We start from the raw sequence: 27,601 nt of genomic DNA, 5'->3' as shown, positions 1-27,601 counted from the left end.
AGTTGCATCTTTAAGTGTAAAATATAAGTGTGAATTTAGCGGACTCCTGCAAGGCCACTTGAAGAGCAAACAGACAGATAAATACCCAGTATCATCCAGTGTTTTGAAGCACCAGCCTTTAGATGCTTTTCTTAAAGTAATGGATGATGCCATTTTTTTTTCCCCCAGCTAATGACCTGAGTGACTGACCAGGCAGCAGAGAGAGCACACATGGTGGATGGGAATGAGAAGGAAAAATGTCAGGGGACCCAGCATAAGGGCGACTACAGAAGGACAGCATAGTGCTTTGATTGAGGCTAAGATGATATAGGCCTCCCTTCCCTGTGGCCCTGCTCTGACTGACTGGGACCAGCCGTGACTGAAGCATCATTAGGCAGTCACAATGTCAAGGTTAGCAGAGGACATTGTGTCTTGATGGTGTGACCTACTGTAATGATCCCTCTAGGCTTAAGCCTTCACCACTTTGATTACCCACCAGCTACTGTTAGATGAGCGCTACCCACCTGGGAAACAGTGATGCTGCATTTCTTGGCCAGCTCCTCTTTAGCTTCCTCGCTCGGATAGGGGTTGCTGAGGTGTGAGTAGAAATATTCGTTCAAAATTTCCGTTGCCTGCTTGCTGAAGTTTCGCCTTTTCCGCCTGAGTGAGGAGCAAAACGAGAGAAGGGCCGAGCAAGCCTATTAGTGAGACCAGCATTAACTCATCCATTTGGATTGCACAAATTGCACAATCAATCTCACACATAAATGGTGAAAATAATGAGGATTGGGCTCTAACAGCCTTCAGAAACAGAATACCATGTCCTGCTCCAAGTGAAAAAAAACTCTGACCAATAAACTGACAAACACACACACAAGCAAACCCCACACTCAAAACACATACAATGTTTAATTTGGTCTGTTGGCCTCCAATCTCCAGTCCAAGCGTGTAATGTGTTGAGTTTAGTGCAGCGGATGGGTGGGCTTCATGATGGAGCCTAAGCCCAGTCGGAGTGCATCTCGGTACATTATAGAAATCATAGCATGCACAGTTGAGCATTGTTCCTGAAGTGCCACAGCCCCGGGGATCTCCAGCAGAAACAAGGAAAGTCTAACTAGATCTGGGTCCCCTTCCCTCCCAAGGGCACTACTTATCATGTTGTTGAGCATTTGCTTATTTTGCCTTGTTTACTGCGCTTCTCACAGGCAGCGAGCAGCAAATGTGCTTCCACTCGACTGGTTTGGCCAGAGCTTGTGCCGCTCTCAGCATAGCTCCACACGGCATCGTACCGTTAGTGATTAGAGTAATCTACAACACCTGCTGATGACCTTCCCTCCATCCATTACACATGACTCGGTCCGCATTTCATTTGGTGTTAACTGCTCTCAGGTGTGAGGGCATGATTGTCTTGAAAATGGATAATGCATGGAACGTGGACATAATTAAAATCGTGCATCTCTGCAGTGTTCAAACTGTGTGCTGTGCTAAAAATGGAGTTACTTCAAACCTGCGCAAAGTCTAAATACTGATCCTATCTACTAGGTTTAGCTTATAAGGGTTATATAGAAGCAGCAGAAGTTTCTAAACACATGATACACACACACACACACACATATGCACTAAAAACACATAATCCACTGACCTGGCATCAAGGAATCTGGAGCGCAGGATCATGACAGCCTCACAGGTGCTCTGCTTCAGTTGCATCTGGATGGAGCTGAATTTGCGGTGGATTATTCCCACCATGCGTTCGATCTCTTTGGGCGAGATGGGTCGCGTGCGAGATTGTTCCCTCAGCAGGTTCATCACATGGGTAGTGAACTCGTTACATGCCTGCAAACAAACAGAATGGCATAAACAACCAAAGTAAGCTGTCTCAAACCACAGGGTTTTTACAGCTTTAAATATACTCACTGTTATTTTCATCTTTTCATGTAATGAGTTATTTATATACAAAGCACTAAAGAAAGTGTTTTGTTTGCATGTGACTTTGATGACTTATTAGATGAAGTCATCTTTGAATAAATGCAGATTTGCTATTTGACTTGGTCATAATGCAGAATGAATTTAAACATCTTTTCGTTAAACCAGTAGTTCATGCATGATTAATTAGAATAACTCATTTACGTAGTGCACACTTTAGCTCATTACTCTGAGTAAAATTCGTTAAGTATTTACATTTAGATAATTAAAACCTGGAAACACCCTTAAGAAAGATGCATTTACTCCAGGCAAAGTGTTGTGTGCCCCCACACCTCCTCTCTGAGAGCACAAAGTAAATTAGTCTAATTTAGCTCTCTGGCTTGCTGAGGCATCACTGTTACACCTTCTATTTCACCCATAATGCCCCTGTGTTTAATGGCAGGCTCAAAGTACTAGGTGAAGGTACTGATTACACTATCCTTTAGATCTCTACAAAAACAACTACAACACAGTGAATAACTCTTCTTTTCTTTCAGACTGATTCTGTCTCCTCAGATATATTACCTGCATATACTGTATATACTGTATATCAGGTTGTACAATGCTTATGTTAACCTTTCAACTGTTATAAAAGTTTTTTTTTTTTTTCTTCTTTTTTGTAAAGATTTACAGAAAATTTGCACAAGAAATTGGGTCATTTTAAGCAAAGAACTCAATCCTGAAGGATTTCTTGAAAAGATCTCATTCTTGAGATTTGCAAAGATTCCTCTTTACCTGTTCATATTTCTCTAGCTCTGTGTGGTAGATCTGTCTGATCTGGGTGAGTTTGGCTCTGTAGTCGGAATGTTCGATGGAGTTGTCGGCTGCCCCGCCTGAGGCCGCGGCGGCAGCTGCAGCGGCGGCAGATCCACCACCTTTCTCTGGTCCTGCCACTCCCTCTGCCAGCAGCATGTTGTCTAAACGCATGAGCTGGGGGTCTGGAGGGTCTTCCTCCTGGGCACCGCGGATGCTGAGACCTGCAGCAGCACATAAGCATTGACACAGTGTCAGATATTGCCATTCAGAAACATGTTAAAACTGGAAAAATGTTTAAACAAATAAGTTAAATGCACCCAGACTGAACAGTTAAGTGCAATTAGATGCTGTATGTCTACATAGTGTGCTTCACACTATGATTTTTCCCTTGCAGGTACAAACTGAGTGCCTCTTGTGTATGTGCTGTGTTCCTGCCACCCATGTCTATGTCTGTTTTTTTATTTACACACTGCACTGCACACTGTGTGTATGGGAATGCTGACATGACAGCAACATCCATAAACTGACAAATGCTCAATGGTGAAGTGGCACTTCTACTCTGTGAAAGGATGCTAAACAGAAAACTATACCTCCAGTAAGTGTCTCTGTCTTTCACACACAGAATGCTGGAAGCTCACTTACCACAGTTTTCCTTATTCTTTTAATGAAGTTTTAATCCAGTATTATTGTATCCTCCTGATTTAGCAGTATTTTGAGATGCAATAAAAGTGTGCTGGCGGGATAAATAAATCTACATACAACAAAATGAGTGCAAAATCAATTCTATGCAAAGTGCTTATTCATGAATTCTGTTTTTGTTTACAGATCCTGCTCTTTATTTCTTCTGGTTTTCTGTCTCGCCAACCTGTCGGCACATCGTAATCACACAGCAGATAGCATGCGTGCACACCTGGTTGCACTGGCAATGCAACCCCAATGCCAGGCTTTCCAGAGAGTAAACAAACATAAAAACACTGCAGGTCAAAATTACAGCAAAAACAAGCATGAGCAATCCAGTCTTGTAAGTGGATAAAAATGTGGCTCAATGGGCAGTAAATACTGAGTGGCTACTCAAATATTATGATTACCAGACTTGTTTCAATTCAATAATCCCTCCTGCAATTCAGGGATTTTCAACAGCTCATTACAGCTTCATTAAGATATGGCCAGCTATTGGATTCTAAATAGGAAGACTAGTGGCTCTATTGTGTCAGCCAGTAGGCATGCAATCAGAGAAGCCCTTTAAATGTAGTTTGACCGACTGACTATGCACAACATCAACAGGAGTGAATGCCAGACAGAAAACAGCCTTTTTTATATCTTTCTTATAAACACAGTCCAGGGTTAAGAAAACAGATGGCATATTGTGGCCACATCTCAGATGTTTTTATCTCTGTTGGTGTTTTGTTTGACTGCAGAGCTAGTGAAAAACAAATTTGCCTCTATTTATGGATCGCCTGGCTTAGAGTCTTTTAGGTGTAATGGTGTGAGAGGAGTGGATGAATGTGGCTATTTGTGTTGGAGACATTGAGATGCTGGACAAGGCTCCATCAAGCTTGCAGAGCCAAGCCATCCATGTGGACAATATGCCACTGCTCCACTAACCCTCATCCACATCGCAGTGCATTTGAACAACTCCACCCAAAGCTATCGCTCTGGATGGACTCCGCTGTTTCTATTCCAGTTTGGGCAGCATAAAACAAAATGGCACATGATTCAAATGTTGATTGACCAGATGCCTGGCTACATATCTGTAATTGCTGGTGGTTTATCTGCCACAACAGTTCATATTTGCCTAATTTGCTATTTACTCCCACTCTCTCATTCAACACAGGCTCAGCAGGCCTTACTTTCCTTTGTGCTGCGGGTGGTGGTAAGTAGGTAGGCACGTTTTTCATGTCAGGTATATTAAATATAACTCTGGGACGCAACGTACATTTCCACACCAAACCTAGTTGTCACTTTCACTCCACTCACTCTGTATCCAGGGGAAATGCAGCTGAGGGAATTTACAGGGCTTTTCAGCTAAATGGGCATAAATCACTGGTTTCATTCAAACTAAATAATCACAGACCATAAAGAGCTACTTGTCTCTTACCATATATTACCCCAAAGTTCCAGTGCGGAATACTGTGGCCATTCACAGCAATGGAAAACAGAGCAAGACATTAAAAAGTGACATGTAATCCTGTTAGTTCACTGACATGTGGAGTGGCCATGACATTTTTATCATACATGTCCATTTCTATTTGGGAAATCAGCAGGATAAAAATGATTACTCTGCTGCGCAGAGAAGCAGACGGTCCTGCAGGAGTCCACCAGGGTGTATTTGTGCCACAGCAACTTGGGCTGGCCATTCATTACACATGTTTGGAGGAATAAGATGCCTGTCTCAAGCATACAAATACAAAAAGTTAATAATTAAATAAACTAAACTAAAAAACATAAGCCATATCTGTCTTGCTGTCTTTTTTACGTGCACCTTTGTCAGAGAAACTGAAGATTTGGGATTCACTGCTTAAGCTCAGCATCATCACACAACTTCCACAATATAACCTCAAGCAAGATAGTATCTTTAATTTGCTGTGTGGTTGACAAATCTGTATGGTAACTTGCAATTCCACAGTCACGTTCTAACACTGCAATGCTGCTTTTCTGCTCAAATCTTTATCCTGTTTTTGTCTGATGATATGGGTATTAAAACAAGTTTGGGCACCCGACTTTAGCTCTAATCCACCTCCACAGTCAAAGTGGGATTAATCTCAGTGCAAAGGGAGAGTGTGTGAGACGTGTCACCTTGGTAAAGCCTGCGAGCAATGGGAATTTAAGAATGAAAAATCTATACATGTTCCAGTTATTTCACATTGGTTTGATGACAATGCTGGCATATTTAATTACCAAACTGCACTTAATGGTGTAAAATTGAAAAGGAAAATCAGAAATCGTATTAATAATAATGTCACAGGTCCTTAATTGGCCTCATTTGTCTTTCAACAATACAGGTGGGGTAGCTGGAAAAATCACTTGCATATACAATTTGATTGTTCCTCATTTCTCTTGTATAACTGAGACAAAAGGAGACACTGTGATTAATCCACGCCTATCAGTCAGGGGCGGTTCATCTTTTCACTTTTTACAGCTTTCACCACTGCTATCTGATTTAAAAAAGGAGCAAATCTGACAGTTACAGACAATGCAGTCCGTTCTTATACACTAACTCCCCCCCTTTCCCTGTTTATAATCATTTCCGGTTCATGGCCGTTGTCTCGTACATCATTCCCTACTTGAAGCCCTGACAGTGATCTGAGCACTGCCTCGGGCCTCTCTCCTTTCCTCCCACCTCTCTTCCCCTTGTGCCCTCTTTTATTCTGTGGACTTAGCTGACCTTTGGCCCACTGCTTGTTTACTCTCATCACTGAAGTGTGAGCAGGAGAGCCATAAAGGCAGAGCCCTGCTGGGTTAATGTGGCCTGCTGAAGAGGGAAGGGGTGGCTCTGGGGTTCTCCGTCTCATTCAGCTGCACTAAAAGCACTGTCGAGCCACAAGAAGATGCACTGAACGAGACATTTCTTTTTTGATTTAAATAAATTGATGCTTTCTTTGATTTTTTTTTTTTTTTTTTTTTTTTTTTGCATTGTTTAAAAATGCTCTAACTATCTGATGTTCTGACTCTGTATCCTCCAGTTTTGTTTCCAAAACAGTCTGTTCATTACAAATAACCCTGACCTCATGCATCTCCTCTCCAACCAACTGCCTCCAATGAACAGCTCCAACCAAGTATTGACAGTCTGTTCATCTAATTGCATTGATCCACTAAGGTCTCCAAAAGCTAACTAATCGAAACAGAATTTATTTTCTGTCAATATTTGCAAAGGTCATCTCTCTTAAAGCTGTGCACCAGACAGTGCGAAGAGGGAAGTGTCTGGGAAGAGGAGGAAGACTGGAAGACTAGCCTGTTACTGAGGCTCATCCAAGGTGAGCTTTAACTCGAGCTTGGCACACACGATCCAAGGCTTCTAATCCACCATGTTATTAAAACCCCCTGCCAAAGCAAAACACTAGAGACTACAGAGGGCTTAGAGTATCCATTTCACAAAGAGGCCAGTGTCACTGCAGCCTCATTCCACGTCTCCTTTGACTTCATATCATCTCCTTTGTCGTGGCGCCTGGATCAGTAACCTTCAGCTGCAGAAGCTGGGAGCTGGATCAAATTACCATTGAAAATCTTTTGTTCTGACAAATGAAACATAAGGATCCGCTTTCATCCACACTCTTAAAGGCTTTTTTTTTTTAAGGTTGGCCTACATCCACATGGCACAAAGAATCTGAGAGAATGCCTGCAGGCATTCTCTTGCATGTACAGTAATTAACATGCCATTAACACATTAATACACATTAACTATTCCCAATGTTAATGGCAGAGTAATTACCATACCTGATACCGCACTGTGGGGAAGCCAAAGCACATTTGCCACTTTGTGTTTCACTTTCTTTGTTGAGTGAGCTGAAAGGAATAAGTTGGGGAGATGGTTCAATCTGCTTTCCTTCACTGATTAAATACAATGATCCATGCGTGAGCCTGGAACGTTAAATATTGTACAAAACGTAGATAGAGAGACGCACTTCTGCACACTTAATCTAACTGATCCAATGTTACTAAAAACAGAAGAAGGTTCTTACTGTAAACCACCAAGGACTGATATCAGAGGTGAGGCTGAAATACTAGAGGGGACAAAGAGTCTTCCGGTGATTAAATGCTGTATAAAAGAAGGCACAGAATTGGTTCTAAACTGGGGAATCCCTGTCTGGAATGATGATGTATTTCCTCCCAGTGCAGTGAGTGATAAGCTAATCAGCTGCACTGACAGTGAAGTGTTACAGCCCCCCAGTGTTGGGTCAAGACTTTTCCCATCATGCACCAGCAGCACACACTAAACAGACAGCGCATAGAGGTGGTGGTGAGGAGTGACAAAAAAAGGCTCTGGTCAGAAAAGAAGATCTCTGTCAGTTCAGGTAGCCTTTGTTTCTCGATGAAGATGATGAGGCACTCCTTCCCCCACTAAAGAGGAGGCTGTGACAGCAGCGGGGGGTGAGGGGCGTGAAGGATGGAGGAGGGGGGCTTGCCAGTCTCGACCCACGACTCCAAGACATGCAAGGAGCGGGGGTGGGCAAGGGGGTGGGAAAAGACAACCCAAACAAACATCTTGAAGACATTTTGCCAGGCACACAAAAATTAATCACTGTCCCACGGTGGCACTGACATTTGTGGGAAGTGACACACAACATGACAGACTAGAAGGAAAGGATGAAAGGAGACGGAGGGTGGGGGGGGGCTGGGTAAACAAGAGCCACTGTCATTCGCTGTGATCATGTGTGTGTGATGTGTGTATTTGTGTGACTATATGGGGACATGTGAGTGCCCACTTTGTTTCCTGCCCTCTAAGACTCAGTGTGGGCAAATAGCCAAGTGGTGTAGTGATGGCTGACCAAGCCTGGCCATGTCGGCCGCACGCAGCGGTTGGGGAGACCGGCCAAATGAGTGGACAGGACCTCCGCTACAGATCATCACACTGACTGACCCTACAGGACACATACAGCATGGGGCTCCATCATAGGGCTCACATGGTTCACATGGTCTGATAGTCACAGAAAAAGCCAAAAAAACACAAATACACTTGTGTTTTACAGGCAGACATCCCACATCTTTGAAAGGCTAAAAGCAAAAAATACTCAATATGTTAGTCAGAGGATGTCTGAATCTCTGCCCAAGACAGGGACTTGGTTTTTATATCAGTTTGGACCTGTTATTGCATCTCATGTTTCAATATTTCATTCCATCCCCCTTCTATTGAATTAGCATGTTTTGCACATTTCTTTTCTTCAGTTTCATTTTATATTTCATGTATTGATGGTCTTTAGCTGCTAGCCTCAATTTGCTGCAAAGGTAGGCTGATTTGTTATTCACACCCCAAGCAAATAATGCAAATGTGGCACTGAAAGCCACTTATGAAATACCCAAAGGCAACTAATCACTCCTCCTCTCGTTCCAGCCTTTCTGCAGCCTCCTAATTAGAAGCTGGAGATTGCATGAAACCAGGTCACACAGCAGGTCTTGTACACACCGATAACCAGGCAAACAGAAGAGCAAGACTTCATCCAGACACCAAGCTAAGCATGCATTATTCCAAAGGCTAGAGGTGAAAAAACAATGCTTTTCAATTTATTAATCCCATATATTTACCAAAAAAGGATTCAGGCTTGACGTATTTAGTGTGTGTGTGTGTGTGTGTTTTTTTGTGTGTTTTTCAGTATGTGTGTGTCCACACATGTGCATGCATTCATGTCTCCATGCGTGTCTGTGTGAAAGCAGCATGCTCACATAAGCAAAGAAACAGCATTGGTAGCACACAGCCAACCATGATCCACTGCCAGAGAGATTATTCTTTGCAGTGCCATTTCTGCAAGAGAGTTGACAGTCCATCATTTAGATTTTGCAGTGTATCCACGAAAAGGCTGCATTGCCTGAAGCAGAGGGAGCTGTTCTTTCCTTCAGTGTCTTTCATAGAAGAGAATTCAACTCCAAATTGTAAAGCCAGAATCCTTTGCTTGCTATGCTTGCGTGAAAGGATTCTGCTACGAGGCAGCTGAGGTTATGACAATGGAGTAACGCTGTGCTGATTCTCAGAACATTTCATGGAGAGCACTGATAAACACAACAAAAAGACATCCGCCTATGGTATTTTGGGTTAGATGTTCCCGAACATGAGTGCTATTTCCATGTTGCAGGTTAGGGCTAGAGCTGCAGAGTGCAGCACAAGAAGTAGCTGGGCAGATCAGGTCCAGGCCAAACAACAGCTTGTGACAGAAGCAGGCCAGAGAGGATGTTAAGACACGAAGGGACTTAACAGGCAGCCGGCCTGCCATCCACTCTTTTTCAGCTCTCCTTATACTCAACACATCACTTCAGATCCATCGCAAGTGTCTCCCAAACAAAACAGTGAGAGCAGAGTTTTGTATTACCATAAGAAAGAAGCAAAATAACTGGGGCTTGTTTGTAGCAAATGAGTGAATGATTGCTGGGAGAATATCATCTCCCTCATTTCATTTAACCAGCTGAATAGTTTGATTGTACACCTACAGATGATACTCCACATTTTGTTGTTGTGCGATACACTGCAAACAAGATAGCTAAAAAGGTTATCCGGTGCTAATTATTCCCAGCATGTGCTTTACACATCATTTAATGAGTAAGACTGGAGGCGTGGCTATTGGCTGTGACTTGCTCTCCCAGTTATCCAAGATGAACCATGCAATCTCCCTCACATCACCCCTGTCATGTGTACCAAGTCCCCCTCCGCATCCAATTCCCTGCTAGGGCTTCACTGGAGCAGAGACAAGGCGCCACTGAAGCAACACAACAGCTCCCGTAGCGTCTCCACACACCATGGAGGGAGGGGTTTGGAGAAGTGGGGGGTGGTGTGGAGCTGAGAGCTCACTCTCATAATTACAATAATTAACAGTTGCAGATTTAATTGGAAGGGAAGGCATTAACAGGAGGAACATTGTGGTCGTGCATGCAGAGGGAACCTTTGCTGCAAGAAGCTTTTGTCTTCTCTGTACATAATGGTGCCTTGGCTGCGGTTGCCATGTGCTGACACAACACAACATAACGCAACCGAGCTGAGGGTTCAGACGGTGGGGCTTGTCAGGACTCAGACTGGAGGCAGATAATTAGGTGCCAGGTTAATGAGAGCACAGGCTCTTGATGGCATTTGGTTACTGTATGTGGGCAATTAATGACTTTGTTTTTGTGTTTTTATTGCCCACTTGTGTGGAAAGCATAATACATTATTCACCTCAAGCCTGTGTGTGGCGTTTGATGGAGTGGCACTGACTCTGGCTGAAGAATCTGTTTCGTTCACTGTGGTGAGTGGTAAATTCAAAACAATACATACTATATGGAGTGGTAAAATGTAATCTCAGTTCACTCATGGCTACCAAGCTGCATGACCTTTTCAGATTCTATTGCCTCATGTCGTCAGCAATGATGTTAAAAACTCCAAATATGTCAAGCAAACAGTGAGGCTGCAGGTCAGATACAGGACAATGTACCACAAAACACACCAGAACAAAGAAACCAAACCCTGGGTCCATGAGTGTTCGGTTAATTCACCGTATCACGTTTCATAATGTATTTGTGAAATTCCATACCCCCATAGAAAAGCTCCGCTTTCATTCGAGAGGATTTATTGGCAATGAATCCACTGAGAGGTCTTTAAACATCCTCTTCTTTAGCTCAACCACTCGACGCCTCCTGTTTTGGAGTTAGTTGTTCTCCAGCCTGTGGTGGCCAATTAGAGTGCTATAAGATAAATGGGCCCCCACAACTTTGATGTCCATCTTTTTAATAAGCTTTGGTTAAGATGACATCTGTGTGGAAGAGTTCAATATCTTCACAGTGGGAGAGAAAAGAGGTTTATTCTAAAATGAAATATCATGTAAATACTGCTGGAGGTTTTAGGCTGGGTGGGGTGGATCATGGTGTCGGCTGTGACTCTGGCGTTGGCATTCATTATCTTCCACTGCAGTTGTGCAGATTAGGCACCGAAGGATGATTTTAAGAGCTTTGTGAAATCTATGCTCTTTAAAATACTAAATCAGCTCCAGCATAAACATAGAATTTTTTTTTCTGAAGGAGTCTTCAAGTGAGTAGTCTGAAAAACAGTTTGCTATTTTTATACACATTTAATACATAGATAGCAAATTAATTAGCCTAAATACAAATGCTGAATAATGTATTAAGGACATAATTGAAGAAAAGTATGGCTTAACAATATCTAAAATGGTAGGGTAATAAACCAGTGCACAAGTCCGTACAAAGGGAAGTGGAAAAAGAGCATATATCTAACCTTGCCTGAGGACGTGCTCCTTTATATGTGTGTGTAACTCAGTCAGGAATAATGTAAATGTCTGGAGAGTCTTAAGACTGAGCAGGCCCGTATAAAAGCACCCTGTTTCAGGCTAGTAAAACAAGTCAATAAATACAGCGGAGAAGCCCGTGCTGTCTGCTGCACTCTCCTGAATGAAAACAGAGGTGAACTGCTTATTTTCAGTCTGGCACCAGTGGTTGACAGCAGCATTATGGGCACTCATACATTCTGACTATCAGTCGTCACAAGCTATATATGTCAACATTACACTCAAGTGCATTTTAGATGTAAAACAAGGGTTCTCTGGGAAGAGTATTTATGACTTTATGTGGTCAGCTGCTAAATGAGCTAAACACTTCCTACAGCAGAGGGTGACCACAGTTATGATGCTCTCAAAATACTTTTCTTTCTCACCCAATTCATCACTTTGCCTTTTCGTTGATTTTTCACTTATAGAACAAACAGAAATATTACATGCTAAGCCTCCGCAGGTTGGCACTTACTGTGTTAGAAGGCCGATCCAAATGGGAAGCCAATGACAGACTCACACAAAATGGAAACACCATTAGGAAGGCAAACACTTCATTGCGATAGCAGCTACCTGATTACAGGAGGAAAGCACAGCCACGGTTCTTCTTTTTTTTTCATACTGTGTCAACACTTTGGGAAAGCAAATATTTCAGTGACTACCCTCCGTGTGCTTTAATCCATATGGTGTATTCTGTTTGTCACCACAGATGTTCCACTCCCAGGATGGGTTTCGAGAATAGAGAACTGCTCTCTACAAGCAGTCCTCACCTGCTCCCTGCTACACAATGAATACGCAGAGGTCACACACCATATCACACCGGGGCCATGCAGCGTCAATCCTTTATTAAATTACCTAGCTATCTTATTTTCTGTCACCGCACAGATATGAGGGTTATCTTTTTCATTTATGTATCGGATTTTCAAGGGATTATGCATTAAAGATTAAGGGTGTGTATACCTAACACCTCAGCACAACAAAATGCAATAGCTCAGACACTGCATGGCTGATGTGTGTAAAGAAAAAGGAGGTGCTGCAAAACAAATCTTCAGCAGCCAGAGCTGGACAGGGTTTATTCTCCTCAGACAATACAAGCTGTGACTATACAGAATGTTTCAACCCTAAAATACTGTGGTAAGCAATACAAATCCCTTGGACAAAATGAAATGTATTAAACATGTGGATTTCATAAATCTCCCTTTCCTCGGTCTGGGTCAGAGGTATATTCACTGTTGAGCTCAGCAGGCATTTTTCCCTCAGCATTGTTACTGTGAGTCGCAAGTGCTCCGAGTGGTTTCAAAATGAATGTCAGCAAAAGCTGAATGTGTATAGCAAACAGCAGATCCTCATAGTAAAATGGTTTAGATCACTTACCCCTGCTACTTTATCAAAGTATCACTGTGGTGTGGGGGTTTAAAGGCCTGCTGTAGAAATATTACTTCTGGAATAGTGAAGTTAGATCAGTTCTGATCAGATGAACAGTTTTGGATAGTTCTCCAGCTTTATTCTCCAATCCAGACAGTTAAAAAAAAGCCATTCAGATTTGAGCACAACACTGTTAAACACCCAGTTGGGATCCCTTTAACCTTGAGTAGCATACCAAAGGTAGAAGCAGCCTAGGGCTATGGGGGGACTGGCTACCACAAATCCCAGTGCCATACTGTTCCACAGTGGGGGCCCAGCATGGCCAGATTGCCAGAGAGGCCGGCCGGAGTGGTGCTACAGAGTTAGTAGGGGCTGATCACTCATCTGCTGCAACATTCATTTAAGTCGCTCCATCATCTGTTTTGTTTTCCAAATGATTCTGTTCTGGTACTCTTGCTGAGAATACCAGAAGTGCACCCATGTTCACCTTGTGGGTGTTGGAGCATCTGTTGGTGGTTTTTTTCATGAGACAGTGTCGCTAATTATTTACCTGCATTGATGGATAATATGTGAATTTTAAAGATGAGAAGAAGAAGGAAGTAATTATCATTGCAATGTAGTTGTTGCTGCATGAATAAATGTAGGATTACGGAACAGCAAGCAGCATGTTTACAAAATAAAATACTCTGTATTTTGATTTGCTTCAGACTAAAAGCATAGTAAGCAAAGTATGAATGATGTATAAATGTCATACACAGCTGTGCTTCGTGTGAGGGCCAGGGAGGAAAGATGAATAAAGATAGAAGACAAATTAGTGTTTGAATAGGATATTCTTTCCCTTAAGCTCACGCCACAAATGAAGCAAAACAAATAATGAAGCCTGCAACCTATGAGTCATTTCAGTCATATTGTATAATTCAATCATTTTTGTGACAGCTGACGATTACTTCATCATCACACAAAGACAGATTAAAAAGTTGTCAAATTAAATATTAAAGAGGAACTGCGGGCAGTTGTAAATTTTTAAAGGAATAACACAGATTGGAGATGAAATGAGGCACCTATATGCATATTTTATGCCATAAGAACTGAATGCATACACTTTCCTCAGGCCACCTACTCTGTAATAACGAATCACGGGTGTATAGATGTGGTAATGCAGCACAGCGGAAATGATATGAAAGAGAAATTGGTTTTATATGATGATGTCAAAAGGAATATGGCTCTGCATGGTCATGCAGAATAAAGATAAGATTCTATTTCGACATGAGAGAATATTTTGCTAATGGTTTCTTCATTTCCTCAAAGAAAAAAATAGAAGCCAGCTTTGTATGCACCTTGAATGTGATTTCTTCTGAATGAAGTTAACATCTTATCTTTCAATAGCAGAAGAGATCTGTTGAAAATACCCATGTGTGGAGCAGAATGGTAAATGTAAAAGCTTTGTCATCTCTTGAAATAAAGAGAAAGTGACAAGTGACAGTAAATGCTATCACATTTTCAGCTGAAGAAAGGTTTGAAGAGGAGAACAAAGCCATAAAATGCTTGTGCAGAGAAGGTTAAATCTCTATAAGGAACAGAGAGGAGGCTGCATTTCACTAAGTCAGCATCGATTGGAGTAAACAATGACTGATCAATATGCATATAAAAGGCTCCCTCGAACAAAGAGTTGTGCGTAGATTTCAAATATCATATCCTACAGAGTCTTCTACCAAGCCTGTTGAATTAGCAGCTTACACTTTTTTTTAATGCAAAATTTCCAAATCAGCACCATGCACAGATACACTCCTGTGTCCATACACACTTACTCATGCAATAAGCATCATTGTCACAGAGGCTCCCTTTCCAAATGGTTCAGCCTCCATCATCTGCAGGCGTTCCCAGACACACCGCTTTGAGTCTGCCATAATGATGCATGACTAAGTACAGTTAAAGTGTTGCAGTCTGTTGGCAAAAAGCAGTCAAGCACTTTGCTATAGTGTCACTACGGATAAACCATACAGCTGAAGGTTGACGATGGATAAAAGGCAGTGACAGGCCTGGTGATGCGACTCCATGTGTGTGTCTGTTTGTGTGTGTGTGTGTTACTGCGGATTCACATGCGGATGAGAGGTTAGAAACCATGGCACAGCAGATTTGTATGTGTACTTAACTAGGATGTGAAACAGGGTTGGACACAGTGAAATAAAATGCTGTGCTGGAGTCTGTTAAAACTGGGACATGGTTTAAAAGTTATAATAAACAGTCATCTTTCTCTACTACTGCCGGAAACCGCAGCCTCATGGGTTTGGTCATATGTCACTGTTAGCTAGAGCAAGATAAATTCTTAATTATAATCCAATAAAATGACACTTTTCTTGATACACTTGGATTTAATTTTGGTTACTACTTTAAAAATGTCCAGGCTAAGGAGAGCATTTAATATTTAACTTACTTGACCCTGCACATCTTTCTCCTTTGTTGAACTGAGCAATAAACGACCTAGCCTCTTTTCACATTCCACTGTCTCCTCCAGTAGCCTTCAGAGTTCAGCATACAGTGAATGCAGAGGAGACAAAGAACTCTCCATTATACTATACTCTGTTTGCCAAAGTCTTTAGTGTCAAAACGCGCGGCAGACTTTGTTGCTGCTTTGTCGGGTTCACCACTGCAACTGCTTTCATGTAAATGATCCTGCATGTTATTTTCTAAAGAATGCTTTTTAAAGCGAAAATCCCCATTTCTGCCTCTGCATCTTGTCACAAACCTTTTTCTCTTCTATCTCCTCCCCTCTCTCCCCGCTCCCTCTTGCTGCAGCCGTAGACTGCATAATTGATGCAAATACTGTCACATGTGTCAGGAGCGGAGGCTCTTCTAGTTTACTTCTGTGCTACACTTTATCGGGGAACATTAAGTGGAGAAAGCAGCCTCATGCCAAGGGTGGAAAATCAGCTTGTCAGTGGTCTCATTCACATAGCCATTTCTTCAGGATTGTTTCATCAAGGTGATTGAGAACAAAAAGTACGGCAGCAAATTCCAGCTTATGTTTAGGAGCCCTGCCACATACATTATTTATATTTGTTGCCCACCCTAGTCTTTCCATTCAGCCATCTGAATACATCATTTCCTAATTCTCAAATATTTCTTCAGATTTCCTCCTATTTGCACAGTATCCCTTCAACATCAACTATGCCAAACCATTAAGCTTGTAAAGCATGCTTTTTGTGTGTGACACAGACCTGAAATTACAGATAGCTGCTTTCAAAGATTGCTAGTGCATGCTGGGAAAGCTGTAACGGCTGTGGAGTGACTGGAGTGCAGTCGGGGACAGAAACAGGATTTCATTTACAACAACGATACTGGAGAAATTATGTAAAATGGTAACATTCCATGCCATTTAATGAGCCATATTCACTAATGTCTAAGTCTATGGTCTAGCTGTAATAAAATGCGTCGCCTGCCAGAGTTCTACTGCTACACTGTTTCTGTCTATTTCTAGCTCCGTATGAAACAATGGTGCATAACAGAACAGGCAGACATTTGCAGTTCTTTACCCTGCGTGCTGAATGCTGTGCCTTTAGACAGAGAGAGGCGCTTGTCTGCTACCATCTCTCCTCCTCTTCACTCCTGTGCTCCCACTGACTTTTTTTTGGCCCCAGTCTGTGCCACAGATTAAATGACTTGATCCTGCAAACATCTGAGGAATTCAGCTCAACAAAGAGGTCAGACCAAGGCCAGGGGATAGCCTTACAGGTCCTCCTCCATTAGCAGATCTACAGAGGTGTCATGGAGGGGGCTCCGCAGGCAACAAAGACGCCTCAAAAAGAGCAGATTTCTTCTTGATGTTTATCTTTCCACACATGAAAAAACATCTCTTATTCTGCTTGGTTATATGGATTATGTCAGAAATTAGTGCAAGAAATTGACAGACTCTCAGAGCAAATTCAGTATAATGAGTTGCATTAAAAAAGATATTTTAGGACTGGTAAATTACATCTTACATCTTTGTTAAAATTGTCCCAGTTCTTTGCAATTTCACTTATTTTTTTTCCCCCAAACAAGTTCTCACTTGTGAACTCCAATACTCATGCCAACTAAGGCGCAAGTGCTGACTGTCTCTTTGTTTACACCTCTCTTGATATAGACAAACAAAAATACCCCATATTTTCCAGGCAATAGCATTCACAAAGAATATCTGGGGCTCCTAGAAAAAAACATTTCAGCAGTAATAAGCTTTCTCCATGAGAGTCTGAAAATTTTCAGAAGGCTTCTTTGAAGCTCTCACTATGTTGACTGTTCATATATAGACAGTGCTTGGAAAGCCTGAGTACCATATCACTGTAACCTCTCAGTGCTTCTGCATTAATAATTAATTGCCAATGTGAGTAAACACCAGTGATGATATGAAAATGCCCCCAATGGCACAAACCATGTTGCTCCCACTTAAAGCAGTATGCTCAACATATTTAGCTGAGTTTGGGAATGCATGCTAATGTGCCATCGTGGAGAGAATTCTATCAGTAACTTGTATGTGTATTTATTCGTATATGCAATTGAGCCATGTTTTACCATCTAAAACATTTGAGAAGAATTCAAGCAGGTGGCTCTATTTTTCATACTACATGCTCCTGTGTGTCATCAGACCTGCTCAAGAGGAGATTTGGAGATGTTGCTCTTGCACAGTTACCCTTTAGCTTACAGGCAACATGCTGTGAGTTTACAGCTAACACGGCCTCATTTATTTTACTTATAGTGAGGGATGTATGTGCAGGGCCTGTAGAACATGCTGACCTTGTCAGTGTGAGCAGCATCTCAAGGCACCAGTGAAGAGCATGCTTAGGTATTGTTATCCAACCACTCCAAGGCTTCCTGCTCATGTTATATATAACTGAGAAACTAAGAGCCTCTGAGGATGGCGAAAAAAACTGCTTACTGAATGGCCAAACAACATAACACACCCATTCAGCTCAGATTAAAAGATTTTATTAAAGCATAAGCTCATACCACGACAAAGTCTAATATCTATTTATTCAGCTCGTTTCTGAATAAAAAGAGAAATTAAAGACTCTGTGACGCATACTCTAATTTTGTAACTATGGCATTGTATACTGTAGTGCGTCTTATTCAGCTTTTGGTGGTAGAATGTGAACAACTACTCGAAATTCAGGAGTGGGAGAAGCATCTTTTATCTTACTATGAATTCTCATTATTTCTAATAGCCCTTTTGAAGTCTAAAGAGTAGAACAGAGCATGTTCTCTTTATTCTTCAGTCACTGACAGACATGGCCAAGCACTATGGGTTAATGTAATATCACAGTTGGATGGCTCCTCTACTCACTTACTACTCCCTGTTAGCTTAGAAGTCATTCAGTGGGAAAAAGAAAGAAAAAGTATGCAATGCATGAAAGGAGGAGACAATTGTAAGAGCCCATGACGACGCAGGGCCTGAAAATTACACCAAAATATAGTCTTTTTAAAGGCCTCTTAAGAGAATGCGTTTGATGAATTAAAAGTGTTTTATATTCTAATTTCAAATAAAGCAATACATCATCATATTAACATCTGAAGAAAACAAAGGAGTTAGAAAACCACATTCATACAGTTGCAGGGAGACGTTGGTCTAAGAATAGAAAAATGGACTGTAAAAAGTCCATGGTTCATCTACTGAGACTGGCATATCAATTAGGATTGTGAATAAGAGTGTAATTGAAAGCAACAGGAGCAGAAAGAAGCGGAAATTCATCAAGGCAAGCATGGAAAAGCACAAATGAGTTCCAAGCGAGACACAGGGAGCCCCGTCCCCATTCTTCTGCTCTGTCTTTGCCCAGAACACATCCACCTAATCTCTCCCACCATTACCAAACAATGAAATCAGCAACCAAACAACTCTGCCTGCTGAGGTTTCCTTTAATAATTCTAAGCAGTCTAATTGTTTTATTGGAGGTACAAATAAATATATTTCTTGGACTGGCTCTCTTTTCAGCCACAGTAGATTCATAAAGTTTGTGTTAACGCCACATTGGCTGCTCACATCTGCTGCCTCAGGGCCCCAATAATTGGTAAATCTGGTTTTATAAAGAAAAAAGGAGCTCACAGTGTAGCGTTAACCAGTTACTGTTGGCTCATCAGTCACAACCTGTTGAAGGGGTTCACCACCTTTTAGTGTGTAATTTTGTGCAAACTAAGAAATATAAGTGCTGTTGAGGTCAAAGTTCACATTGCTTGGACTTTAATAGGAAGGTTTTATTGGCTGCACCAGTGCTTTGTGCTCATGATTGCTTTAGAGAGTCTGGCTTATGGGCTGCTAGCATCTGTGTCTTCCTATACTCTTATCTCTGCTGGCAAGCGAACACACTGATGCAGGCCTGCCACACGATCATTGTACCATGGCTCCACTGTCACTAAATGGCACGTTCTCTCAGCCCCATTCCTCCCTTTCCTCGGCACGGGCTTCTCCAGCTGCAGCCTAATTTCCTGTGACTTGCCTAATTACTGTAATTAAGGATTAATTGCCATTAATTATTCACACATAAGCTCATCGCAAATCATGGGGTAAATGTCTTATGAAAGCTGCCATACAAGCCATGTATAAACACACTAGGATGCTCCAGGCTGCTGAATCGATCACTCAGCCCTCCAGCAAATCTTCATGCCACACTTAGAAAAACAGCGATAACTCTCCCCAAAATCAACAGCCCATCCAGGTGATGGAGGAATCAATTCAGATAGTTTATTCATCTAACCAACATTCGGTCACCGAGATGCACTTTCAGGACTTACAAAACATGAAGCAAACAGGGAAGTGTCTGTCAGGCATGCTGTAAACACAAACTTTTGATCAACTAGTACAATGTCTTGTAAAAGACAACAGTGTAGGTAAATGGTGTGAGGGATGAAGATAAGTGGAAGCAAATTCTACATAGATCCACTGATATTATCCTATTGTGCAAGTGCAATAATCAGTCTGCTTCTGCAGTAAAGAAATGACTAAAATCAAATTTTAGCTTGACTAAAATCCAAAGGGATTGGATTTGAGTTTAGAAGAAACAGGCAATTAACTTCTCTTGGGAAGAGTTTTTATCTCTTGTAACTGGTGATGTCTGGGACCTCTTTGTGAGAAAGAGCCTTGGACATATCAAAGGCAAATATTTACACTTGTCTGTACTCAGTTTATTCCCAAGCATTTTTAGGGAAATACTTTTTAAAGCTTTAGCATCATAAAATCATAATAATGACTGTAATGTAAATCTGCTGAGTATGAAATGTCTTCCAGGGACCTGCATGCAAACCGTTTTTAAAATGAGACATTTTTACAAGGCTTTAAATCAGCAGTGGAGCCATGTGTTGACAGAGAGAGTGAGTGAGGAAAAAAAAGAAGAAGAAGTAAATGTCTGACAGGTCACACCAGGTCTGTGAGACCTTACAGTAAACTTCATTGTAATATACAAGAGTGAAAATTATTTTCTTGCCCTGGTGGTTTCTGTAGAGGCTGCTGCCTCAGCAGGGACGTTGCGCACAACTTTTCTGCCTCTTTATGTCTTTATATACATAAACATTGGTCACTGTGAGGAGTGGATGGGATGTGAGGTGACTAATTGTTGGACCAAAGGCAGATGTGGCAGATTAATGCAGGAAACAGCTTTATTTTGGGTGCTTATAAGTTTGTATTTGATTTAAACATTTATGTTAATGGACCGTCTGGCAGCTCCGTAATGCTCTACACTCTCTTGTAAACAGCCCACTTTGCAAATCCATCATTGGGCTTTCCTGTGGAAAAATAAAAAAAAAAGACCAAATTTTTACAATGAGAAGAGAACGGATAATACCATTCCAGATCAAGGGGATAACAAGACCTCAGACATACAGAGGCAGCTTGAGCCAATGCTGGCAAAATTTCCCCTGATCAGCATTACTGTAGCCAGAGTTTAATTTATAGAGCTGAGCTGGTCCTGTTTTATGCGTTTGTTAGATTAATGTGCCGAGCCATAGTTTTTTACTGCCATAGTCTTTGATCAAGTTCAATTTATTGGGATTAACCTGAGGTTCAAGCACAGACTATGATCCATTTCAAGTCATTATATGAAGCCTCCACTCTCTCCAGCTGTGATTGGGTTTCTAGTCCTTATAATTACACACAAGTTTAAGCTGTCAAATCACTCCTCCAGTTATGACGGTTCTTTAATGGCCCTTTGCTATAGCATATTAATTTCTTCTTATTTTGGACTTACTTTTATACCTTTTTGACTGTGAAACGTGCCCCTTAAATTAGCAGGTGTTAATTGTTACCTTAGAAGAAGTGCAGTGCTGCGATAAATGCTACGTTTCACTGAGACACAGGAGACGTGCCTGATTGTGCCTTGGTGTTAATATAGAAATGTGTTTTACAGTCAACGTGTCACCGCGTCACCACGATCTGCATCAGCATGTGAGTTACAAGACCCCACAGCCTGTGCAACTTTGTGTGGATCCTGCTGCCCCTGCACAATTCACACACCCACCTCCCTCTGTGTGACACCTCCCAGCATGCACATGCATCATCGCGTCATTGATGCCTAATTGATACTTCCCTATTTATTGTCACCTTCCCCCTCTGTCAGCTGACTTGGCTTTTCATGTCGCTTTGCATTTAAGGACTCCCAGTTGCCTTGATCTCAGTAATTAGATTTTATGTGCTAATTGGTGTAAATATAAAGATGGGAGTAGCAGGCAAACACTTTCACTTCGCAGCTATGAGTTGTGGCTCTGATAAGTGTTGGTGCAATACTAAGTGGATAGCAGAAGTGTCTCTAGGAAACTGATACTTCTGTCATCAGCTCTCATCCTTTTACTTTTTTTCATACATATTTAAAAGAGCTGTACATCTTGAATCAAATTCCGACATCCTGAGATGTTTTCTGGTTTGAAAAGTCTCATTTACCTTTAGAGGCAAATGTCACATTTATTATTTCAAGGCCAAGTTGCCAACCTAATTATCAACATGACAGCATTTTGCAGTCTGGATTATATACATATACAGTATAGTAGAGAGATGTCTTGTTCTGCATCTCTCTCAGATCTGGAACTACTTCATTCAGACAGTCATATTTATAAAAACACCATAGATGCTGAATATTTAAAAATATGTAGTATGCTGTTAGTCAAACCTGTCTGCTACACATAAAATAACCAGAAATGTTGCATATTATAAAATTATTTGGGTATTTGCTGGTGGGGAAGCCTGAATATACGGATTTCATAACATGGTAAGGTACAACAAGAAGGGGCAAATGTAATTTTATGGCATGAAAATGCACATTAAAAAAGATAATAGCAGTTGTCACAATGGCAAGTCATTCATTTTTTATGCATTTCTGCCTTAGAACTGACTTAACAAGGGGTTAAGTCAAGATGCCTGTTTTTGAAGTTTAATGACAGTAAAAGTAAAATCTTTTTTAAAGAAAACAATATATGTGAGTGTCCCACTCTGTAATATATTTTTAAGGCATCTGCTTCAAAATGGTCAAATTTTAGTAGTGATGCAGATATTAAATTAGAACTTTCACAAGGACTAAAGTGCTCCAGCCATGAGGTTTACACATGCAAAAAACACAGATGTATGTTTCTTTACCCCCTTCTCAATTTTAACTTGGTTCTTTTTCAACTCTGTGTTGTCAGCAGATGTCCTTCTAACAGAGACAAAGAAAATGAGAGGGGGCTGGATATCATCAGCATAGAAATGAGCCTCCGCCATGCCCCTTCTAAGGCACAGCCTCAGTGCCGCTCCAGCCACTACACTACCTTTTCAACTTGCAAATGACAGTGTCACCAAATGCTATCCTTCCATCAATCAAGTCAGGGGGGTCATGAATATACAAAAGGCAAAGCGGAGACTGGCTGCCTCCTGCAGCTCTACTTGGCCCAATTATACAGGCTCAGCTTTCTCCTGTGAGCTTCCACTTTTTGTTTCAGTCTAAAGGGTACAGTCCAAAGCAGCCCCAGGCTTAATCAAGGTAGGTCACGCATACTGGACCTCTCAAGTGGACTGCAAATGCAAGTTAAATGTGGACACCAAATGTCATCTTTCTTTTACATCATTGCTGCTAGGGGGCAAAGACAGCAGGGGTTAGCTCTACACCCCTTTTTTCCTGCATACACTCTGCCACATCCCATGAACTGAAGTCTTCTTCTTTACCCTAACACAGGACCAGACCACATGGCTGCTGCACCGCTCTCTGCAGCAGCCTGCTTGCCCCTTTCTTTACCCCAGCTGTCAGATCATAGCAGTGAATTAGCATTCTAACGGATACGCCTCAACCCGGGGATGAATTAGCACATGGGACTAACTAATGACCTCCCTGCTGAAAGTGGACCTTACAGTCGATGGCACAGTTGATCAATACCACGGCTTCAGCTTAGCTTACCCTCACCTCTCTCTTTTTAGTGCTCACTGACATCCTTTCACTGCTTTAGAAAAGATATTTAAGACTAAATTAAACCTGAAAATTTTAACTGTCACTTGGGGTAAAATTTACTTGAATAAAAATCTAGCAATAACCATAATCAATACCTCCTAACTGCCATGTATCCATTATGACAGAAAAAACAAGGCAAATCCATGTGTTAATGTAAGTAATGGAAATGCTAGCGGATAGCATCAATCACTGTATGCAGTCGTGCTCTTGCTTTGTGTTGAAAAAGTGATGCAAGACCTTATCAATCAATCACTGTTTTGATGAGCATGGCACTGATGCAATGATTAAGAGCATTTTGTTACACTGAAAGCTGGCTTGCTTACTAAATTAGATAAAAGTTTGTCAGGTAGCCAACACTAATAAGGCAAAAATATACTTTTTTGAGCATTTTACAATGCCTTTTCAAAGAATAAACTTACTCCAATAATCACGCTTATCTGCTAAAGAAAGACAGCCAGTTATACCATATGATCAAAAAAACATGAAATAGGATTGTTGACGGTTTCGTTTATCAGAATTTAAAATATCCCCAAAACAATTTCAATGATAAGAGCTAAAAAAATAATGATAATAATTAATGCAACATACAGCTTGGAGCTAGCTTTGATCAGCTGTTTTGATGTGTTAATGTGTCAGCAGAATCACTGCAATCAAGCCACAATATGTCTCAGAGGAGTATGAGGAAGCAAAGGGTTAATGTGGGCCTACGGCTGCGAAAATAAATTACTCTAAATATGTAAGTGGATGTTGGAATGGACCCTGTAAGAGCAGAGCGAGTTTGGGTAAACCAGCAGTCTGTCTGCAGTAATTTATAGACAGCTATGATAAATACTATTTGTCCATGACAGTCACATGAAATAATAAACCATGGCTGGCTATAAACATTACGAAATCCTGACACTATTGATTTATAATGTCTAACAGTGACATCAAACCAAACTACTGACAGAAACAATGCCAGGGCTTTAGGAGCAGTTTGTCAACTATTAATTCTGTCAAAGGGGGTTTTGCTCTAAGCCGAGGGAGCTTGTCTTGCAGTTGTCAATCCCTTTGCTGGAAATGACTGCAGCACGTCCATGGGTAAGGGCCCTAGGCACTGCTCCGTTAGCCCTAATTACCCCATCCATGCTTTGGCAACGACAAAACCAGCCCCTATTTAAAATGCATGTTAATTATGCAAATTATTAATTGGGCTGGTGCTTGAGGATTTGTGTTTATGCCCGGATTAGGGTTAATAACTGTATCAAGCCACGTTTTAAGCCTGACCTACGACAAGTAACGCTGAGGTGCTGAAAGGGATATTTTCCAATACATTACCCTCTCTTCTCTTCCAAGTCCATTCCCCATTACAGGAGGTTGAATAAATGACACACAGATTCTCTTACCTCATAACAACACCCAGTTTAGATTTGCACACTGCACTGCATAACATCATTTAACAATGCTGCACAGTGGTACTTTGTTAGGGGTTCTAGAAAAGGAAGAGCATGTTATATTTGCTGGTATACTATGCACACATATGCACACATGACACCGGCATGCGGTCACATAAACAGTAAAAGGGGCTCATTTCATAGCAATCCAGGATTTGCTGTCAAGCTAATTGCACACACCTGTGATGGGGACCACACATGCTGTCACCACCTGCCATGGATAACGGTCAACCAAAGTCTGAACTCTGGTCAGCAACTCTTGACAAGTTAAAGCAGAGATTACAGAACAAACACACAGGTCTTGTACTTTGCCCCAGTCTTCAAATCTTTTCAGCAACATCCAAGGTGGCTGTACTTATCCAAAGGAATTTCATGCATAAATAAAAGACTTCATTTCTCAATAACTGAAGAAAAAGCTTAAATTTAATGAACCCGTTTCCAGTTTCCTCCTTTGTATGCATATTTATTCATATGTCCCATGAAATTGTGAGTGTATGCTCATTATAGATTTACCACAGTTCCGTTCAATCTTTAGACATCCTGTCTGAGCTTGCCAAAACCTTTGGGAGCTCTGGGAGCGATCCCTCCATAGGGTTAAGCTTTACTCTGTGTGCTAACAGTCATGCATGAATGAGGAGCTGTTACATGATACCCAGGACGTATGAAAGGAAAATCAACAACAGAAAGTTTAGCATTAGAGGACCAGATTAATTTATAAAAGTATTTTTTTTATTTATTTATTTTTGTCATCAGAACCTGATGCGCTGTGATTTTGAAGTTGACAATGGTTTTGAGCAAAAGACTAGCCTTGTACTACTGAGAGTTAAATTTCAATGCAATATACTTTGAAGGATAGTAGAGCGCCCTTCATGCTACAGTTAGCTAACCTGGGTATAGCCTAAGTTAGCAGTCTAAAAGTTAGGTGTAAGCTGTACATCAAAATATAAAAAAAACAAGGGTGAGTCTCTTTTTTTTCTTAAAATACAGTAACCAAACTAGATCATTACTATGAGATGAACTAGTTACACTAAATTCTGTGCTCACATCACTGCCTCTATAGTAAACTGCTCCATCTATGTATGTACACAATAGGCCTATCAATCTCACCTTGTCTCACCTCATTTCAAATTACTCTCCTCAAAACTCTGCAATAATGGTTATTACAAGTATTTTCTAGAAAATCTGACACACTCTATGATTAAACAATAAACAGACTGCACAGGGTGTGTCAGCCAGTCAGCAGTCTTTAGACTTTCTGCCACGACTGAAATGGTTAAGGGTGCATTAAGCTGTTTTGCTCAATGGCCCTTAACCACTATAAAGAAGTAATGCATGTTCTGATTTATGCCCTGTGAAGACATTATCAATGCATGCAAGCACATGCATAAAGAGAAGCATAATTAATGTAAAAATAAAGATAAATAGATAAATTACATTCAAAATTAAAATAAAGCATCAGCAGTGAGACAGAAAACGTATGAATAAAGCTAATAAAAAAAAAATCTCTGAGAGAAAATAGTTTTCCTTTATTTTCCTGAGTACCTTTTGTTTGTTGGATCTAAATTATAGCTTGATTAAAGTCTAACAGAGAGCTACAGTAAATCCTGTGTGAATGTTTGCTGCAGTTCCTCTAAAATGGGAAATATTGATCAGCATGATTTCCCTGGGTACTTGGTAGCTGTAGAGGAAGACCGAGAGACATTATTTAGGGGACATGGAGCCTAAGTTGGAAAAAAAAGGAAAAGAAGTGACATTTTGGTGTATGCTTTGAAACATGGCTTAGTTTGAGTGGCCTTTGATGGTAAGGCAAAAAGGTAGTTCATCATTGTCTGCATGGAAACCACAGGGGTGGTTGTCTTATGTTGATTTTACATTATTAATTTGAGGCACACAAGGTCATGGGGCCGGTATAGTCATGAGAACCAGTTGTTATCTTAACACAGCTGTCGGGCTGAATCTGCATTGACTGATTATGCCATTGATTGGTAACACTGTGGGAAGGGAGCCTTCAGGATATTGCTCCAAAACGTGGTACCAAAACCATCAGCTAAAAGTAGTACTTTTCATTGTATTTTACAAGACCTACAGCTCTGAAAACTGCAACTGTGTTGTATAACCATGCCTCAGACAGCTTCAATCTGCTGTAAGCAAATAAAATGTAAATGTCAAATTGTTGTAACCATATGCAAATACATGAAAAACCTTGTATGTGAGAGAAGGAGAGGGGGACTGGAAAGAAAATAAACATTACAAAAACTGTGAAATCTTAAACAAAAGGGGGTTGAATCCTGAGCAGCTGGCATGGAATGAACGCTTCTGGAGAGGGAATGCCAGTTTCAGAGCGCCCCAAGCATCGATTTAGAGCCAAGACTGTAAACAGCTTTTATCAGCAATAATGATGGCATAATCCCAGCTAAAGAGGAAAGTAGCATATGGTGCAAAGCTTACAACTGCAATCCCAACAAAGTAGGGGGGATTTTCATCACTGTGTCCACTTGAAAGACACTCTGCCAATTCATTTTTTCTTCTTTTGTCTTTTCCAGGATGATAATCTCCATGGTGGAATTAACACAACTTAAATCACACAGCAAAAATACTCATCTGTTGAGCCTAAGCAGGAGTACTTGGAAAAATGCTATCTAAACGATAAAATTATACAGCAAAGTCAGTAATAAACACATTCTGGTTCATATATGCTTTACAAGGTGAGAAATATCCC

General features: G+C 41.1%; 1 protein-coding gene across 9 annotated transcripts in view; it reads right to left on the bottom strand.

Annotated features, from left to right (window-relative positions):
- Positions 1-27,601, bottom strand: part of pbx3b (pre-B-cell leukemia homeobox 3b) — a 54,612-nt gene that overhangs the window by 9,661 nt on the left and 17,350 nt on the right. For all 9 annotated transcript variants that reach the window (XM_042000202.1, XM_042000207.1, XM_042000210.1 and 6 more), the window contains exons 3-5: positions 2,677-2,918; positions 1,622-1,812; positions 504-639 (exon numbers count right to left, since the gene is read on the bottom strand). In XM_042000202.1, coding sequence (XP_041856136.1) covers positions 504-639; positions 1,622-1,812; positions 2,677-2,918 — 569 coding nt within the window. The remainder of the gene's footprint in view (positions 1-503; positions 640-1,621; positions 1,813-2,676; positions 2,919-27,601) is intronic.

This window comes from Melanotaenia boesemani, chromosome 11 (assembly GCF_017639745.1).
Source record: "Melanotaenia boesemani isolate fMelBoe1 chromosome 11, fMelBoe1.pri, whole genome shotgun sequence".
NCBI classification, from domain to species: Eukaryota; Metazoa; Chordata; class Actinopteri; order Atheriniformes; family Melanotaeniidae; genus Melanotaenia; species Melanotaenia boesemani.
The sequence above is the reverse complement of the archived record's forward strand: the minus strand, read 5'-3'. Positions and strand labels throughout refer to the sequence as shown.